This window comes from Dendrobium catenatum, unplaced genomic scaffold, assembly GCF_001605985.2.
Source record: "Dendrobium catenatum unplaced genomic scaffold, ASM160598v2 fragScaff_scaffold_1344, whole genome shotgun sequence".
NCBI classification, from domain to species: domain Eukaryota; kingdom Viridiplantae; phylum Streptophyta; class Magnoliopsida; order Asparagales; family Orchidaceae; genus Dendrobium; species Dendrobium catenatum.
In genome coordinates this window covers 576,823-596,764 of record NW_021319806.1, presented here as the reverse complement: position 1 = coordinate 596,764, position 19,942 = coordinate 576,823, and the positions used below count along the sequence as shown (strand labels likewise).

At 38.0% G+C, this 19,942-nt stretch overlaps 1 protein-coding gene across 1 annotated transcript in view; it reads right to left on the bottom strand.

Moving 5' to 3' along the window:
* The window catches only part of LOC110096879 (ubiquitin-NEDD8-like protein RUB1), a 32,787-nt gene extending 13,266 nt beyond the window's left edge, over nt 1-19,521 (bottom strand). Inside the window, exon 1 of the mRNA XM_020823017.2 lies at nt 19,323-19,521. Within this exon, the coding sequence (XP_020678676.1) occupies nt 19,323-19,415 (93 nt within the window). The 5' untranslated portion in view covers nt 19,416-19,521. The remainder of the gene's footprint in view (nt 1-19,322) is intronic.
* Nucleotides 19,522-19,942: the final 421 nt, after the last annotated feature.

The window sequence follows — 19,942 nt, the reverse complement described above, 5'->3', positions numbered from 1 at the left end:
TAAGTTTCACTCATGCGCAGCTCCCCTGATTGCGATGTAAACAGTTATCGCTCAAAACTAGGCAAATTTAGTTTATCTCAAAAATAAATTAAAATGGTTTACACATCATTTACTTTACTTTGTATTCCTTTTTCTTCCAACCAAATATCACTTAAACAATTCCCTAACAAAATTGTGTTCAACAATTTCTCATCACAATTCCTCGTATGACAACATCCCTTAACTCTTGTAGCTCACAAACTAAATTTGATGCGAATGAAAGTGCACTTTGTCATACAAATCCCTTATCGCACTCATATGACTATTCAATCCTCTTGCAAGTTGCAATAGAAGTCCCATCACGAATCCTAATGATGTTTTTTTCACTCATATTATTGTTGAATCTGAAAAGAGCATTTCATCTTTTTCTAATTATTGTTGTGGGTATTCAAAAGAGATATACAACAGGACTTTTCATATTTTATTTTTAGGAGATGCATTAGAGATCCCCTTTTTAAGAAGTAAAACAAAGAAAAATTTTTTTTTTTATCTTTTTTTTTTATTTTTATATATTATTAGTATAAAAAATATTTTATTGTTATTAGAATTCAAGTTGAATGGTTGAAGTGGATGAATGCATCTAGCTTGTCGTGTGATAGAAAAATACCCCTCAAACATAAGGGAAAATTCTATAAGATGGTGGTGAGACCTACAATGCTTTATGGCATAAAATAGAGATGTCAATTATTGACACGATCCGATAACCTGACCCAAAAAATTCGGATTCGGGACGACCCGTTTAACAAATGGGTCAGGTTTGGGTTTCATTTTTTAACCCATTTGAGTCTGAGCCCGATAACCCGAAATTGACATGATAGATCTGACTGCCCTAAATCCCAACTTCGGCTCGCACCCGCGCAACTCCACCTCTATGGTAGATCATATGTCCCGCATTGCTCAAGCGCACTCGCACGCGCTGACATCCCCTGCACTGGTTGTTGGCAAATTCGATCGCGCGCTCTGTCATTCCCAGCACAGGCGCACTACCGCACTCACGACTCAACCCCCCCTCCTCCCAAAGTCGTGCCTGCCTTACGACCCTCACCAATGCTCATCCCGCGTTCACCCAAGCCTACGCTTGACCCTGCGCACCCGCAACCCCACTGGCACCGCTCCCGCGCCACACCTCGCTTGCATGACGCAACCATGTGCGCTTGCTGTGTTTCTGGTTAGGGAGTGAAGTCGGGTCAACCCGGTAACCCGCATGGGTCAGGTCCGAGTTGGAATTCTTGACTTGTTTGCAAAATCGAGTCGGGTTAGGGTCAACCCGCTTGGAGCCGAGTCAATTCAAGTTAGACCCAAACATGACCCGTTGACCCATTTGGAAACCCCTAGGGTAAAATATTGTCCATTAAAAGATAAACACAATATTAAGTTAAGTGTTTCAAAAATTAGGATGCTTAGGTTGATGAATGTCTTTACTCTTAAAGATAAGATACGAAATGCACATATACGTGAAAAGACGAAGAGAGGGCTGCAAAAGTTTCCCATGTGGCATCATCCTATAAGTTAATTTCCATTGTAACAAAACTTGACTGCGAAGTTGTAAAAAGGTAAAAGGATGAAAGGCAACAAGACAAAAATTCATAGTAATCATCACGAATAATTTTAGGAATATTTTTAGAATGTATCTTAACTTGCTGAGAGGCAAAAAAAAACACTATGCAATTCATCTAAAAATTCATGTACTATTGAAATAAGAAATTTATTTTAAATGGTAAGTAAACCAAGGGCTCTAGAATTAATACAAAAATATCAAGTATCATCATGTTTTTGAACAAGCTATATCAAAATAGAAAAAGAGATGAGATTATGACAAATAATGTCAAAGTGAAGGATTTTAAAAACTAATTGTTCCATAGCATCTGTTGAATATTTGAAAGTCAATGTTAGGGAATTTATTTTAGGAAAGTATTTTCAAGAATAAAAAATGAGATCAATTGTGATCTTCTCCTATATTCAACTTTTATTTAGGAATAAAAAGATAGATCAATTGCAATCTTCTTCTATGATTTTTTTTCCTAATTTCATGATATAATCATTCTCCTATGATTTGGTTTCCTAATTTTAGGAAATAATCAATCTCCTTTTATTCTATTTCCAAAAAATTAGGAGAAAATTAAGGTAGTTAATTATCTCCTTTTAGACACTCTTTTAGTATATACATGTATATGTACAACATTTTTGAACAAGAAAAATAATCAAATAAGAAATTCTTCGTGGTATCAGAGTTAATTCTCTGAACCCTAATCCCTTCTATCCGCCTCTCTCTCATGGCAGCGTCTTCCAGGCCTTCTTCCTTTTTTTTTCAAGCAACCTATTGTGTTCTACTCCCTCATCATCTTCTTCACAATACATAATGATGTCATCACAAACATTTGGCATCACGACACCAAAATCAAGAAGCAATTCAAAAATTTCAAATCTTGGTGGCAGTACTCTTCTCCTATTCTCATTACAAATTAAATGGCCATAGATATTTGCAGTGGTCACAATCAATATTGTTGTTCATTTGTGATAAGGGAAAGGATGAGTATCTCACAAGAACAACAACCATACCAGAGACTATAGATCCGAGTTTAAGAAAGTAGAAGATTAAAAATAATATGAACATGTCATGGCTTATCAATTCCATGAACAATGATATAAGTGAAAATTCTTGTTGTTTGGGACTGCAAAAGAAATATTGAATGCAACCAAAGAGACTTACTCCAGCTCTAAAAATGCTTTAGATTTGTTTCACGTTGAATCAATAATTCATGACTTCCGCCAAGGAGAGCAATTTGTTACTCAGTATTACAACACACTCACATAGTATTGACAACTAATTGACTTATTCAAAACTCACACATGGACATGCCCAAAAGATAAAATAATGTACAAGCAGATTGTGGAACAAAAAATGTTATTCAAGTTTTCTTAGGACTTAACAGGGAGTTGGATGATGTTTGAGGTCGAATCATGGGACTTAACAGCATAGATTATATTATTTTGACGAAAATTTAACATGGAGCTAGATATAATATCAAAGAGTGTATACATTAAGACCTTATCAAATCATAATCAAATATGCTTCAAGGCATCAATGGCTGCTTTGTTCGATCTCTATTCAAAGCATATTCAAATATAGCTTTATGAATAAATTAACTAAGCATATATTTCAGCTCGATCTGAATAAAGTGCAATCATGTATTCTAATATAGTTTGATTGCAAATTAAACATATTCGACCATTGTTCGATCGTTTTCAATCAATGTTCGAATATGATTCGATTAATTTTAATCAATGTTCGAAGACTGGTGAAACTATACATTGAGGTAAACAAAATATCAACATGTTATATTGTATAGAGGAGAATGGAAAGAAAACATGCAAGCTAGTTGGATATTCAGTAGAAACAAAGCAAAGGTTTGAAGGTACAGAGAAATATTTCCCTTAAGAGATCTCATTGATCTTATATACAAAGTAAATATGTTGATAATAAATTATTTAATCTGAAATTAAAGGTTATGTACCGCTTTAGTGAAATACCATCAATTCCAATAATTTAGAAATTTACGGATGATAATATTGATTTTTTCTTGACTGGAATTTTCTTATCTCATTAATCTTAATGTTATATGTGTGATCACTACTAAAAAAATTTAACTATAATTCCTTCTATAAATGACGCTAATGCAAGATTAAAAAGTTCAACGTCTTCTATTGATCCAAGTGATGATGTGGACATTCCGCATGCAGAAATAAGTGATACCATGGACATACATGCTGATATGATTGTGATTAAATGGATGTCTCAAAACTTAGCATCTATTGGATATGCCAACCTCAATTGGTGATCTACCTAAAACTAACAAAAAACTAAGGTCTTCTGATTCTTCATGTACCTTGGGGCTAAAAGCAAAAAATTAAAGGTATGGATCCCACCCTACAAAAGTCGATGCCAAAAAGTACATTGAATTCAATGGTTGTTCGTTTACTAGCATTATGTTATAGTTTGTCCCTAGCTGAATTAAGTGTCGCACAATTATTTGAGAGCAAAGAGGATTAAAGTAGAAGTTGCATGCATGTATGCACCATGAAAATGAACTTTTAATTTAAGGAGAAAAGAATCAGGTGGAAAAAAATTATAAATTCAAGTTGGTTCAAGATAATGAGTCTTATATGAACACATTTTTCTATTGGATGTAAAATCTAAAGATCATTGATAAGCTCAACTGTAGCTTCTTGGACATATGATCAAATATAACCTCGTAGCCTCTGCTCCTAACATTAAGCCAAAGGCAATCATATCACATGTGAAGGGAGACTACAACAATGATTTATCTACGAGAAAATTTGGCGGTGTCGAGAGTAAGCTATCACCTATGTGAAAAGGACCTCTAAAACATCTTTTCAGAAGCTAATATCTTATTTGGTTATGTTACATAGAAAAATGTAGGGACACGAAAGAAGGCAATGATGGCTATTTCAAACATCTATATTTCTATTTTGATAATCAACCTTTTTTCCATAGGCATGCAATATAGTGTTATGCGGACAAGAGCTGAACCGGCCCAGCCGGTTCAACAAACTTATAGGAGGCGGAGGTATTCCGCCTCCTCTACATTGGCCATTCCACAAGTGGGCCCCACTTGCTAGCATCATTTGAAAATTCAAAGAGGAAGGGGCGGCTAGGCTTTAGGAGGGAAAACCAATTAGGAAATTTATTGTATAAAGAAGGATGAGGGAGATTAGGAATTTTTATGTTTTGATTGATTGCAATAGGGTTTTCTTGGAGGTTTGGGCTCTAGAACGAATTCTAGAGATTGGGAGAGTGCGATCCTCCTCTCGAATAGAGGATCCTTGTATCTTTGCTATTTTCCTTGCATCTACTAGTAAAATACAAGTTGTTTCTCCATTTTTCTCTCAGATTTTCCTGTTTTCTACTGTTTTTGCTGTTTTTTCCTGCTGCGAACAGCAGTTTTGCATTGAGTTTTGCTGTAGAAGCGAATAGGAAATACTTGAAGTATTTCCTATCAAATTGGTATCAGAGCAAGTCTTGGGACTGTTTGTGGGCTGTTTTGGGCAAATTTCAGCGGCTGTTTTTTTGGCCGGAAAAGGTGAAAGTTGTTGTTTTTGTTGTCGAAATTCCAGATTTTGTGATTCTACAAAGTTCGGATTATAATGGCGGCAAAGAAGGTGGATGCCTTGGAGGAAAGAATTGAAGGAGAGATGAATCAGATCAAAACGACGGTGGAAGAAAGGATTTCATCCATGGAAGGGCAAGTTGCCGATATCCGGGAGATGATGAAAAAAGTGTTAGAAATGCAAAATCAAACGGCGGCTTCCGTGGCAAAAAGGGGAGGAGGAAGAAGTACGAATTCTGAAATTCGTATGGAGGAGGATGAGGTTGAGATCATGGAAGGTGAAGGAAGAAGACCCCATCTGGAGCCTGTCCAGAGGGAAGAGAGAGGAGGGGGTTATGGGGAGCGCCAAGAAGGGTACTATGGCCGCCGTGGTGCTGATTTTGGCGGAAACAGAGAGGAATTTCAGCGTCGAGGGGCTGATTTTGAAGAAAGAAGGGAGGATTTCGAAAGGGGTATGGGCTATGGCAGGACAACGGAAGAAGGGGAAACGTGGGGAGGACCTAACACTTGGGAGAGGGAAAACCGAGCGGCAGTGAAGGTTATGATGCCTCGTGATTTGGGGGAGGCCATGAAGTTGGCTCAGTTGGTGGAGAATCAGAAGAATCTGGAGAGGGGAGCTCGGAGTAGCAGCACAGGTGGGACTTACAGGATGACGACCACCCACTTAGCACCAAAAGGTCCTCCAATAGGAGGGAGTCGAGAGGCCGTCAGGGAGAAGACAGGGGGAGGTGGAAGTGGCGGAAATTTCAAACGACTGGCAGAGAAAGAGATGTAGGAGAAGAGGGCTAAGGGGTTGTGTTTCCGCTGCGATGAGAAGTACACACCAGGGCATCGGTGCAAGGACCGAACTCTTCAGGTTCTCACCGTCTGCGATGACGAGGAAACTGAGGAGGGAGGTGAGCTAGAGACAGAGGAGGAGATGGAGGAGAAGCTACACTTGGATCTGGCAGAGGTTTCCCTGAACTCAGTGGTGGGATTCACTACAAATCACACCATGAAGGTGAGGGGAGAGATAAAGGACAGATAGGTGGTGGTGCTGATTGATAGTGGGGCGACTCACAACTTCATTTCCACACAGATCGTTGATCAACTAGGAATGAGACTTGTGGACACTGGCTGTTATGGAGTGATGATGGGCACAGGGAAGATGGAGAGAGGTCAGGGGATTTGCAGAGGAGTGCGACTGATGATCCAGGGAATACAAGTGAGGGAAGATTTCCTTCTGTTGGAGCTTGGGAGTACAGATGTCATCTTGGGCATGAAATGGCTACAAACTTTGGGGGACACCAAGGTGAATTGGGGAGAACTCACGATGGAGCTGACGGTCGAGGGAAAGAAGGTAGTAATCAAAGGAGATGCGGGACTTTCCAAATCCCTAGTCTCTCTTAAAACCATGGTGAGGGACATTCTGTCAGTAGATGGAGGGTATTTGGTGAAGCTGCACAGCTTGGAGAGAGCGAGATTAGAGGGAGGAGGGGACATCCCTCTCTCCATTCAGCCTTTGATACAGCAGTTTCAAGAGGTTTTTCAGCCACCTCAGGGGTTACCGCCGCAGCGAGAGAGGGAGCATGCCATTGTTTTGAAGGAGGGGGTATCACCCATCAGCGTACGGCCGTATCGCTACCCTCAGTTCCAGAAGGATGAGATTGAACGGTTGATTAGAGAAATGTTAGAGGCAGAAATCATCAGACCCAGTATCAGCTCATTCTCTAGTCCCGTCCTATTGGTAAAGAAGAAGGATGGCAGCTGGCGATTTTATGTGGACTACAGAGCACTCAACAAGGAGACTGTCCCGGACAAGTTTCCTATACCCGTCATCAACGAGCTCTTAGATGAATTGAGCTGGACGGTGATTGTTAGCAAGATAGACTTGAAGTCAGGCTACCATCAGATCCAGATGAAGAGGGAGGATGTACCCAAGACGGCTTTCAGAACTCATGACGGCCATTATGAGTTCTTGGTGATGCCTTTTGGTCTCACCAACGCTCCAGCGACTTTCCAGGCCCTGATGAATAGGGTTTTCAAACCTTATCTCAGACGGTTTGTGTTAGTGTTCTTTGATGATATTCTGATCTACAGTATGACGGAGGAGGAGCACTGGGAGCACTTAAAAAAAAGTGTTAGAGGTACTGCAGGAGCACCAGTTGAGCTGTTGAGGGCTAATTTAAAGAAATGTTGCTTTGCACAAACTCGTGTAGAGTACTTGGAACATGTGGTTTCAAAAGAAGGGGTGGCAGCAGATCAGTCCAAAATTGAAACAATGCTAAGGTGGCCAATACCTAAAAACCTGAAGGAGCTGAGGGGATTCCTATGACTGACAGGTTACTACAGAAGGTTTGTAAAGGGGTATAGTTCCATAGCATAGCCGCTTACTGAGCAGTTGAAGAAGGACAGTTTCCTATGGGGGGAGGAAGCTACATCAACATTTGAGAAATTGAAGAAGGCAATGACTACGGTGCCGGTCTTAGCTTTGCCAGATTTCACTCAGACCTTCATTGTGGAGACTGATGCATCCGGGTACGGACTTGGTGCAGTGCTGATGCAGAGTTGGAGGCCTATTGCCTATTTCAGCCAGGTATTGACTGCTAAAGCCTGGCTGAAATCAGTTTATGAGAGGGAGTTAATGGCCATCGTGTTGGCCATCCAGAAGTGGCGGCCCTACCTGCTGGGGAGATATTTCATTGTCAGGACAGATCAGCGGAGCCTGAAATACCTGTTGGAGCAGAGGATGGTGACAAAGGAGCATCAAAGGTGTTTGTCCAAGTTGTTAGGGTATGATTTTGAGATCCAGTATAGGCCAGGAGTGGAGAACAAGGCGGCAGATGCCCTGTCCAGATGTATGGGAGAGCTGCAAGCAGTGGCCCTATCCGTTCCTTTGATGCTTGACTGGGAGGCCATCAAAGAAGAAAGTTCTAGAGATGAAGATTTGGGAAGGATCAGGTCAGAATTACTAAAAAAAAAGGGTAGTCACCCAGGGTACTCATTGGAGGGAGACAGACTGCTGTATCAAGGGAGATTTGTGATGCCCCGATCCTCGATCCACATCCCAAAATTACTCCAAGAATTTCATGGGAGCGCAGTTGGGGGCCACTCAGGAGTGCAAAAGACCTACAAGAGACTGGCGGCCGAGCTTTACTGGAAGGGGATGCATAGAGATGTAGAGGAGATGGTGGCAAGGTGCGAAATCTGTCAGAGGAATAAATATCTGGCAATGTCGCCAGGGGGACTACTACAGCCGTTGGCATTACCAGGACAGGTATGGGAGGAGATATCCATGGACTTCATAGATGGGCTGCCCCGTTCAGAAGGCTTCACAGTGATCTTGGTGGTGGTAGATAGATTGAGCAAGTACGCTCATTTCATTCCCCTCCGACATCCATACACCGCAGTGACAGTAGCTTCAGCATTCATCAGGGAGGTGGTCAGATTGCATGGGATACCAGAGGCAATCGTGTCAGACAGAGATAAGGTGTTCCTTAGTCATTTTTGGAGGGAATTGTTCAAGTTGCAGGGAACAGTTCTAAAAAAGAGCACCGCCTACCACCCACAGACAGATGGCCAAACGGAGGTAGTCAATAGGAGCTTGGAGACCTAGTTGAGATGCTTTGTGACGGAGATGCCCAAGTTGTAGGCTAAGTGGCTATCATGGGCGGAATACTAGTACAACACCTCTTTTCACTCGGCTGCACAGATGACTCCATTCAAAGTGCTGTACGGAAGGGACCCTCCTCACTTGGTGCATTTTGGGAGTAGTAGTACTCCCGTCTCTTCAGTAGAGGAGTACTTGGAGGAGAGGGATAAAGTACTGGAAGAATTGAAGAGACATTTACTGAGGGCTCAACAGATTATGAAGCGGCAAGCGGACGGACATAGGAGGGACATCCAGTTCGTAGTGGGGGAGAAAGTGTATTTGAAGCTCCGACCGTATAGACAGAAGACAGTCGGCAACAAGAGGAATGAAAAGCTGGCTCCACGGTACTTTGGGCCTTATGAAGTGTTGGAGAAGATAGGAGCAGTTGCATATCGACTAAAGCTACCACCAACGGCGACCATCCATCCAGTCTTTCATGTATCACAGTGAGGAAGGCCATTAGCGATTATAAAGCCAACCCCGAGCTACCGGCGACACTGACGGAGGATTTTGAGGTGGGTTTGGAACCCTTAGAACTGATGGGGGTTCGCCAGAAAGAAGAGGGAACTAAGAAAGTGTTGATCCAGTGGAAGAACCTTCCAGACTACGATGCCACGTGGGAGCCATACGAGAGGATGAAACATCAATTTCCTGATTTTCACCTTGAGGACAAGGTGATTCTTTGGGAGGGCGGTATTGTTATGCGGACAAGAGCTGAACCGGCCCAGCCGGTTCAGCAAATTTATAGGAGGCGGAGGTATTCTGCCTCCTCTACATTGGCCAGCCCACAAGTGGGCCCCACTTGCTAGCATCATTTGAAAATTCAAAGAGGAAGGGGAGGGAAAACCAATTAGGAAATTTATTGTATTAAGAAGGATGAGGGAGATTAGGGATTTTTATGTTTTGATTGATTGCAATTAGGGTTTTCTTGGAGGTTTGGGCTCTAGAACGAATTCTAGAGATTGGGAGAGTGCGATCCTCCTCTCGAATAGAGGATCCTTGTATCTTTGCTATTTTCCTTGCATCTACTAGTAAAATACAAGTTGTTTCTCCATTTTTCTCTCAGATTTTCCTGTTTTCTATTGTTTTTGTTGTTTTTTCCTGCTGCGAACAGCAATTTTGCATTGAGTTTTGCTGTAGAAGCGAAATCAAGTATTTCCTATCATAGAGCTTGCCTCATCATATTGCAATGATAAAATTCAAAACCAAAAATTATTACGAAGAGTGTCATTTGACTTCCAAGACTTATAGAAGAGTTGAGTTCTTTATATACTTCGATAAAATATGTGTTAAGAATCCAACCATAGTATCTTATCTTGAAAATGAAATTGACTTTAAGAGATGGGATCATGCTTTCTTAACAGGAAACTCATACAAATTGATGACAATTGGTATTTCGAAGAGCTTTGATAATATCACCAAAAATGCAAACTACTATACAATGCTACAACAGCTACATTGCTTAAATTTTTATGCACTCAATGCAAAAATGATTCTTTGACAGACGCTATGTTGCAGAAACAACATCAAGTCTTTATTCCACTGCATGGGGTGGCTGTATGAATCCTTTTTCTCCATTTTGTCATGTTAAGAGTCAAATATTCATTTAAATCTAATAAAAAAAATCATTTCTAATACTTTCTAATCAAGTCCTTTTTAGGTCTACCTTTATCTTTCTTAACATAGGTCAAATCAAATACATCTACTCTCCTAACTGAGTCATTCGATGGCCGACATTTTATGTGACCAAATCACCTAAGATGACTCTCTAATCTTATCTGCCACTTGAGCTACTCCAACATTTTCATGTACATACTCATTTCACATTCTGTCCCTAAGAGAAAAGCCACTCATCCACCTGAGCATCCTCATCTCAGCAACACTTAATTTTAAGCTTCTATTTTAATGACCAACATTCTACGCCATAAAGCATCATAGGTATCATCACCATCTTATAGAATTTTCCCTTAATTTTGAGGGTAATGTTCTATCACACAAAAGGCAAAGAAACTTAAATGCAGTAAACTATTAAAAAATATTTTAACGAAGAAAAAAAAAAACATTGGAAAAACTCCAGAATAAGCTTTGTTTATGGTAGCTTAAACTTTTGCTATTTTGGCTTTTAAAAGCTCAGTTCTCAATCATAGTTTCAAAAATATTTTTTTCAAAAACAGCTTTTTAAGGAAAAAATTTAAAAGAATGATGAAAGACCTATCTTCCAATCAAACATTATTTTTCACTAATTACTCTTTTTATCAGGCAAGCAATCGAAAAAGCTCTTCCAAGCAAAGCCAAAGGCTCAAAGCATGATTGTCCACCCAATTCATTAATTTGAACTATATGCCCTTGATGCTGATGTTTATAATAGGAGAAAACATGTATATGTAGAATTTGATATTATGGGTCTCTCGTGCAAAAATTCAGATTTAGGAGGGGGGAATCAGGAAGGTTCATTTAGGGAAACATAATTGATTAGAATTCAAATTTGAAAGGGAATTAGGAAGGTTTAATTAGGATTAATTAAGTTGTTTTATTTTCATTATGTGATTTTGTGTTTTGGGAATAACTTTTTTTAGAGTTATTCCTAGCAGCGCCTAGGATTTATGGAGAATCGATCTAACTCTCGAATAATAGATTAACTTGTATCTTGATTTGTTGTGCTGATATCAATAAAATTAGCCTATAATCTCATTCTTTCTCGCTAATTTCTGCTGCATTTTTTCTTCGTTATTGTTGTCCATTTAATTTGTTGTATAGAGGTAAGATTCCTATCAAATATCTCAAATCCAGTAGCACACTTTACCCTTGCATTTGCCGGTTCAAGAAAGTGCAATCCTCTTTCCTCTTTTGAAAAGCAAAGAAGCATTTTTTTTTTTCATACTAACACGTGGTTTGGCAGAAATAAGAATATGCATCCATCTCATGGCACATTAATTTCATCCCTTAATATCAATTATTCTTTATGATCATAAACAAGGTCTTCTGCGTAAACTGTTCAAACACATCCAAAAACAACCTCCAAATAAAAGTTCCATCATTTATAGATTAACACTTTCGTCTACGTCCATAAAAATAAATATTACAAGAACAAAACCGTTAATCAGCTAAAACAAAAGGACGAAAGAATCCATTTTTGAAATAATATCATTTTCTAAATCAACAAGCGCACATATTATACAACAATTTACAGAATTTCAATAGTCAGAATGAAAAAAAAAGCTCATGATACTGTTGGAAAATAAACTCGTTCCAGAAGTTTCAAGAACACCTCATTAGAAAGATCTAGAGGTAGAAGTTTTCTTTTTGGAAGTAGTAACTGAATTTTGAAAAAAGAAAGGTCATAAGTGAATGCTTGTCCTAGAACTTCCCAAACAGCTATATATAAACATAAGGTATGATGGGCTTGAAGTAAGAAGAAAACCATTTTTTACCTCCTCTCTGTTAATTTTATTCGTCCCTTTCTCCCCACTATTATCAACAAACAAAATTTAGTAATCAGAGCTGACCAACCTACGATCCCTTTATCACTATTTCCGCATTGACATTTCCACGAATGCAAATTTCCTTGTAAGGTCAAATCATTGAATATTTCTTGCATTGGATACCTTTCTCTGCATGCAGAAACTATCTCATCTTGCACTTGAGAAAATGGAATCTTTGTTAAGTAGTTGTTGCCAAAAGAATTCCTTCTGCACCAGGCGTATATAACAAATAAATCACTATTATCCGTTCCAAATTCCTTTCAAGCAGATCCAATACAATCAATTTCATCTACATAAATAATGGCACCAACCAACACCTTTCAATTACACGTTTCCAAATTGACTAAAGGCAACTATGAGATTCGGTATATTCATATGGAAGCACCATTGGACTCTCTAGATGTTAAGAAGGTTATGGAAACTGGTTATGATGAACAAGAATCTATAGAAATAGCCATGATAAAGAGGAGCAAGAGCTCAAAGAATTGAAGAAAGCAGAGAAAAAGAACTTGTTCATAATTTATCAAGAAATTTTTAAAGCTACATTTGAGTTAATTGCTCCAACAAAAATATCAAAGAAAGGGAGGCTCTTCTGAAAGCATTGGATGGAGCAGACGGAATAAAGATGATTTGATTGCAAGCCCTACAGCTCAATTTGAAGCAATGAAGAGATTTCTGCGACAATCTCTGAATACATTTAAAAAGTTCTTTCTACTGTTCACCAAATGAGAAGAAATTGAGAAGAAGATAAAATATGTGTGTGTCACAGAGAATGTTCTGAGGTATCTACATTTGAAGTATTATGCTGCAGTCATGGCAATTGAAGAATTCAAAATAATTGGAGATTTTGTTGACTAAAGAGTTCATGGGATCTTTGCAAGCTTATAACAAAGACTAGTGTAAATATGAGAAGAAAAGATATTGGAGCAAACTCAACAAACACCTTGCACAAATAAGAACGAGTCCCATCTAAAGGTAGTTTTCAAAGAGGGATATTATCTGCTCAAAGCGGAAGAGGTGGTACAACACATTTTTCCGTTCGAGGTTATGGAGATGTAAGCAGTCCTAGAGGCCATGATTGTGAAAGAGAACGTGGTTGTAAATGCAGTGATGGTCAGGGGCATAATGGATACAAAACTGGATGAAGATATGATAAATCTGATTCAATGTTGAATTTTCAAGATATTTGGTCATTATACAAATGAATGTTATTAATATAAAACAATAATAGTTGATGAGGAAAACTAAAATGATGGTTCGGTCTTGGTAAAAACATAAAATAAATTAGATACATGTCAAGCCATTACTTGGTTCTTGGACACAAGAGCATCCAATCATATATGCTTCTTTTTTCTTTCACTTTTTCTTTTATTTTTATTTCTATTTTGAAAAGCTTGAGGCGAGGCCATTTGGCAAAATCATTGTCAGCAATAATACTCATAAACCAATCAAAATAATAATAATACAACAACAACAACATCAAGTTTTTGTACCACTACGTGGGGTCGGCTAGAAAACCAATCATAAAAATAATAATAATAATAAGTATACCTTTCTAGTGTCAATTACATTCTATGGTAAAAATAATAACCTAATCACCCCTGAAAAAATGGCCAGGAGCAAGATGTTTTGCAAAGCTTTAAGTTATTGTTGTGGACAACTCCACCGTTTGGCATATTTACCATGGGAATCTTAATTTTGAAGCAATTAAGCTTTCAAGAAGAAAAAGATGGTTGCAAGGAAGACGAGAAACATTCAAGTCATACATAACTCTTGCCAGAAAATTGATATAGATTAAAAGTTTATCAATTGCATCTTTTTGCAGGTTATCATCCACAGATATAAGAAGAAGCCTCAAAAGGAATAGAGACCAGAAAGGCAATAAAGGAGGAAATGCATGCTATGGAAAAAAATAATACATAGGTGCTCACTTCACTTCCAAAAGAAGTAGAGTTATGACCAAATGATATGAAAAAAAAGAACTGGTGGGTAAGAACAAAGTGAGGCTGGTGGTGAAAGAACACAACATCAACTTTAAATAAGTATTTGCACACGTGACTTGGGATGAAAGAGACGGAAGATATTTTAAATGGACATGAAATCAATATTTCTAAATGAGAATAATAAGGAAGAGGTCAATGCTGAAACCGCTAGGGCATTGTTGAAGGACAAGAGAAGGTTTACAAGCCATAAAGGCCTATTTATAGGCTCTAGCACCGATAACTTGAAATTCAATAATTAATGAGTATTTTGTTCGCAAAGGTTTCATGATGTGCCCTTAGGAGCATTCCTTGTGCTTGACAACTAATTCAATGATGCTTTATTTGTGTGTCGATATAAAGAAGATCTAACTTAATAGACAATTTCATTCATAATTAAAGAATTCAAGCGATTAATAGATAATAAGCTTTAAAGGTTGTTAGGATGGGTTAAGGTTAGTGGAATGCTTAAAAAATTTTTGACAAGCTTAGGAATTATGCATAAATTTCCAACTGATGCCTCATGCAGTAGATGGTTGTGTACTTTTGGGGGGAAATGGATGAGGACATCCAGTCACGAGATTGAATTTAAAAGACTCACGAATTTGTCTTTGTATATAATAGATAAATACCATCAAACTCCTGTTATTTGATATTTTTTATAATAAAAGTTTGATTTGTGCCCCTTCCAAAAACTTAAATTACTTTATGCGATGCATAAAAAAAATACTTTCTACACCTGATCAGAGGGTTGGGATGTTAGATAAATCACGAATGTGATTTTAGGACACTATTGATGTGGATAGAAAGTTATGAATTTTTCTATAGATTAATAAAAGCAGTGGGAAACATGGGATTAGAGGTTGGAGAGGTATGACTCAATTTTTACGAAATTTGAAATGTTGTAAGGCTTTAGGAATATAGTGAGGCTGTTGGAGAACAAGTTTAGAGAGATATGTTAGGATTCACAAATCAACCTAAAAGACGGTAACATAAACTCCTTATGAACACAAGTTTTTTGCAAGAGATCTAAGCTAATTTTTTTCATTAAATCAATGAAGTGTTGTATAAAGAGATGAAAAAATACAAGAGATGAAAAAAGGGGGTTTAAATAACTAATAATGAAGTGTTGCAGATACAGATGAAAAAATACAAGAAAATACACCAAAATTCTCTCCATTAAAATTTGTCCAAAGGGTATATTGGCATGCCTCATTGACTTCACATTTGGAAACTAAATAAACAACTCCAAATATGAAGGATTCATCAAAATCTTTTATAGTCATTGGGAATTCTCAACTTAGGCCGATTGATGAGATTTTAAAAAGGGGGTTTAGATTTAAAAAAATGAAGATTGTAAGTTTGTTGATACCCTGATAGACTATGGCATTGGAATGACAAAAGAAGGTAAACTAGTGAATCCAACTTATTACAAAAGTTTGGTGGATGTATGAAAAAATTTAAACATGCATCCAACCTAAGATTATATTTGTAGTTAGATTGGTCATCAAGTACATGAAAACCTTAAGAATTCTCATTTGAAAGTGGCCACACAATGATTCTCATTTATGGTCTCCTTTATTCATCAACAAAAAAGATGGATCTTGTTGGATTCAGTGATGGTGAATATATGGAAGCAGCAATGATTGCAAGAGCACTATTGAGTTTGTATTTTATCTAGTTAATGCAGCTTTTGCATGGTCTCCCAAGAAGCAATCTACTGTTGTTGAATCAACATGTGAAGCAGTATATATAACTGCAACTTCTTATGTTTTCCATGTTATAAGGATAAAAAAGATTACTTTAGTATCTTAAGCTACAATAATAACTTTCAACAAAGATTTATGTTGATAAGAAGTCAACAATTTCTTTAGCCAAAAACCCTCTACATGAAGGATCCAAGCACATTGAAACTCTTTTTCACTGTACAACAAATGATTAAGTTCTTGATGTGTTTAAAAAAGCACTTAAAGTTGAAGTTTTTCAATGCCAGAGGAAGATGCTTGGAGTTATGGTAAATGGAGGAACAAATTTCAAGGGGAGGGGTGTTGGAAAATAAACCTATTCTAGATGTTTGAAGATACATTGGAAAGATTTAGAGGTTAAAGTCTGAAAGTCTAAACTTTAAGAAATGAAAAGTCATTTGTTAATGCTTGAACTAGAAATTTCCAAACAACTATATATAGACTTGTATTATGATGGGTTTGAAGTATGGGAAAAAAAACATAAAAAAAAAATTGCCTCAATTTTTTTATCCTTTTCCTCTTCTTCTATTTTTCGTTGTCTATCTCATCTATGTCATTTTATTCATTTCCTCCTCCTTGCTATTACCAGCCAATAGACACAACATTTTGAGGACATAGGGTCCAAATTTGCAAACCTCAATGATATTAAAGTCATATCATCAGTAGTAACTTTATCCCAACTATCTGGAGTTGGCACATGAATCCTCATTCTCCATTCAGACATTCATTCATTTTGAGTGTACTTGAGATACAAAATTTATTGATTGCAATATATACAAGACTTTTAATCATGCTATCACAAATCCGCCAATCTTCATTCTTAATAATCCATATTAATGTTATCTACATATCTTATTGGTACATCATAACCCTCATCGAACATGATCAAACTACAATAAATCATAACGTTCTCATATCCATCATGTTCAACTTTTTTATCAAAGACTTTTTTACTTCACATCATCCATATAGCATATCTAGCCTAATATTAATATTGATATATCATCAAAAAATTATCTTGATCAGGCACAAATCTTGAGGCAAAATCAAGTTGGAAGCTTCCAAAATTAAATATGGGACCATATGAGCTACGATTTCAACAAACTTATAGTCTAACTGAACTGCTCAAAAAGACAAACCCAACGACACCAAATTCGACTCAATTCGAGCCCAAATGGGTCCAAATCAAAGACTGGAAGCATTTTTGGAAAGTTCAAACCACAAATTGGATGGTCAAATGATTTCCAAATGTGACATGCTTATAGTCGAATCGAGCGGCTCGACAAGACGAATCCAACAAGCCCATGATCGTTGAATTCTAATATCATTAAGACATTTAAATGCCCAGTAAACAGTCCACGATCAAGGGGATCAATATTGGCCGTCCATTCAAACTAATCCCAACATGTCCTTGATCTCCTCCATATTGACTGGATATGCCACTATCAGAAAACTACAAATAGACCCCTCATTGCTCATGGAAAGGGGGAGGAAGCAGGGGAAGAAAAGCAAATAAGGAAGAAATAGAGAGAGTTCTTTTGCCACCAAACTCCTTTTCGTCCACCGACCGTCGCCGGACTTCAGCCTGGCAATAGACTGACACCAGACTTTTGCCCAGCCACCGACGGTCGTCGAACTTATTCCCTGCCATCGATTATCATCGGACTTCCCCCCAACAACTGACGCCAAACAACGATTTTTCTAACCACTTTCGCCTACTGACTACGGTCCTTCCAACCTCCGTCGCCAGATAATAACCTTTCTGACCATTATCTCATGCTGACTATGGTCCTTCTGACCTTCGTTGCCAGATTACGACTTTCCAACCTTCCTCACCGGACAACGGTCTTTCTAACCACTGTCGTCTGCCAACTACTGTCCTTCTAACCTCCATCACCAGATTATGGTCCTTCCGATCTCCGTCACCAAACAACGGTCTTTTTGACCACTGTTGGCCGCCGACCGACTGCGGTCCTTCCGACCTCCGTCGCCAGATTACGCTCCTTCTGAGCTTCGTCGCCCATACTACGAACCTATTGACCTCCGTTAACAAACAACGGTCTTTCTGACCTCCGTCGCCCACCATCTATGGTCATTTTGACCATCGTCACTCGACTACCATCTTTCCAACCTTCTTCGCCCGCCAACTATGATCCTACCGACTAAACAAATATGTCAATACTAATTCTTTTAATTCCCACCATGTAATGCACTCTATGTGATGTATATTTGCTACATTAAGTCAAGGTCTTCCCCCCAAGGAAGGACCTCATTTGTAATCGACTACAAACACTAGTGGATTCATTCAAACTGGGTCAGACCCCATGGTTTTTCCCCTTTTTAGGGGTTTCCATGTAAAAACTCTAGAGTCTCTTATGAACACTCAACTTTCTCTTTTATCTGATTGTGTGTTGGATCTTCATACAAATCTAAGATGTTAAAACTTAATATTTCTCTATCGCCGTGAATATTCCATGATGCAACAAATATATAAAATTTTCCTTTAACTCTATAATATTTTCTTATGGCATAGAACTCTATATTACTAGGAAAATTCTACATTTGACCACATAGACTTAACTCTAAAACATATACCCTCATCTATTAGAGAGATATGAAGTAGGTCAAATATATTCAGAAATAGAAAAGCTTATTGCAATGGAAAAGCATACAATATTTTCCCCTTTTCAATCTACCAGTGAAATATTCCCAAATTACAGCTGTTGCAGGTGAAGGATCATTACATAATACCGGTATTCAGATGGGGTATACAGGAAATACTTGGTTCCATTGAAGAACGGCATATATCAGACGAGATACTACCTCCATAAGGACCAAAAAAATAAAGGCGAAAAGAAGCCCTCGTGTGATTTCCATACAACCGCCCGCTCATATATCGTAAATCTCCAATCCTCAATTATGTTCATTTGAATGTCAACAAATAAATTAAAACTCTATTGTAATGCAAAAGGAGTGAAATCTTTCAAACGATCAACCAAGTGCAAGTTATGCAACCCTATTGGATTTATATCCCCAATTAAACTATTAATGACAGTCCAACCAAAAATTCGGAAGATGGCAAAGGCAAAGCCTGCCAAAACCAGAAAGGTAAGGAAATCGATTTCAAACATGCGACGTAAAAAAGGAAAAGGTGCAACCATGATCAGAAAACAGGCCCCAACCACTTAGGCTGCATAAAAGAAGGCGAAAAGTACTTCCAGATCAAGAAGGGATACAAATAAATTCATTCGTTACGATACTAACATGTTTGTCAAACCCTAGATCGAGGGCCCAGTAGAATAAAAATTGGAACGTACCTGGATCTTGGCTTTGACGTTGTCGATGGTATCGCTGCTCTCAACCTCGAGAGTTATGGTTTTCCCCGTAAGAGTTTTGACAAATATCTGCATCTTTTCTCAGTCGTTAACTTCGCTGCAAAGTCGAGAGACCGAAGAAGCTGGAGCGAAGACCGACTGCACTTTCCAGTGGGTTCGTAAGTCCTGAAGGCTCACCTTTTATATAGCGAGCGGGGACGGAGAACCGCACTCGTGCTGGATATCGCATTTCTGGAACAAAATCTTCTAATTGTTAATAACTACTATAATTGTACACGCATTAAATACATATTAATAAAATTTAAATAATTACTTCATATTATAAAATTGTAAATATTATTTAATTAATTCAAAATATTTTATAAAGATAGGTAAGAAATAAATTTATCATTTCAAGTAAGTGTAACAACAATTATATTTCTAATTTAAAATAAATTAAGATTTTAATAAAATTGATACATCATCACAAAATTAGCTTGATCAGGCACGAATCTCGAGGCAAAAACTAGTTGGAGACTTCAAAAATTAAATCCGGGAGCATCCGAACTCCGATTTCAACGATCTTACAGTCAAACTAAGCGTCTCGGAAATACGAACCCAAA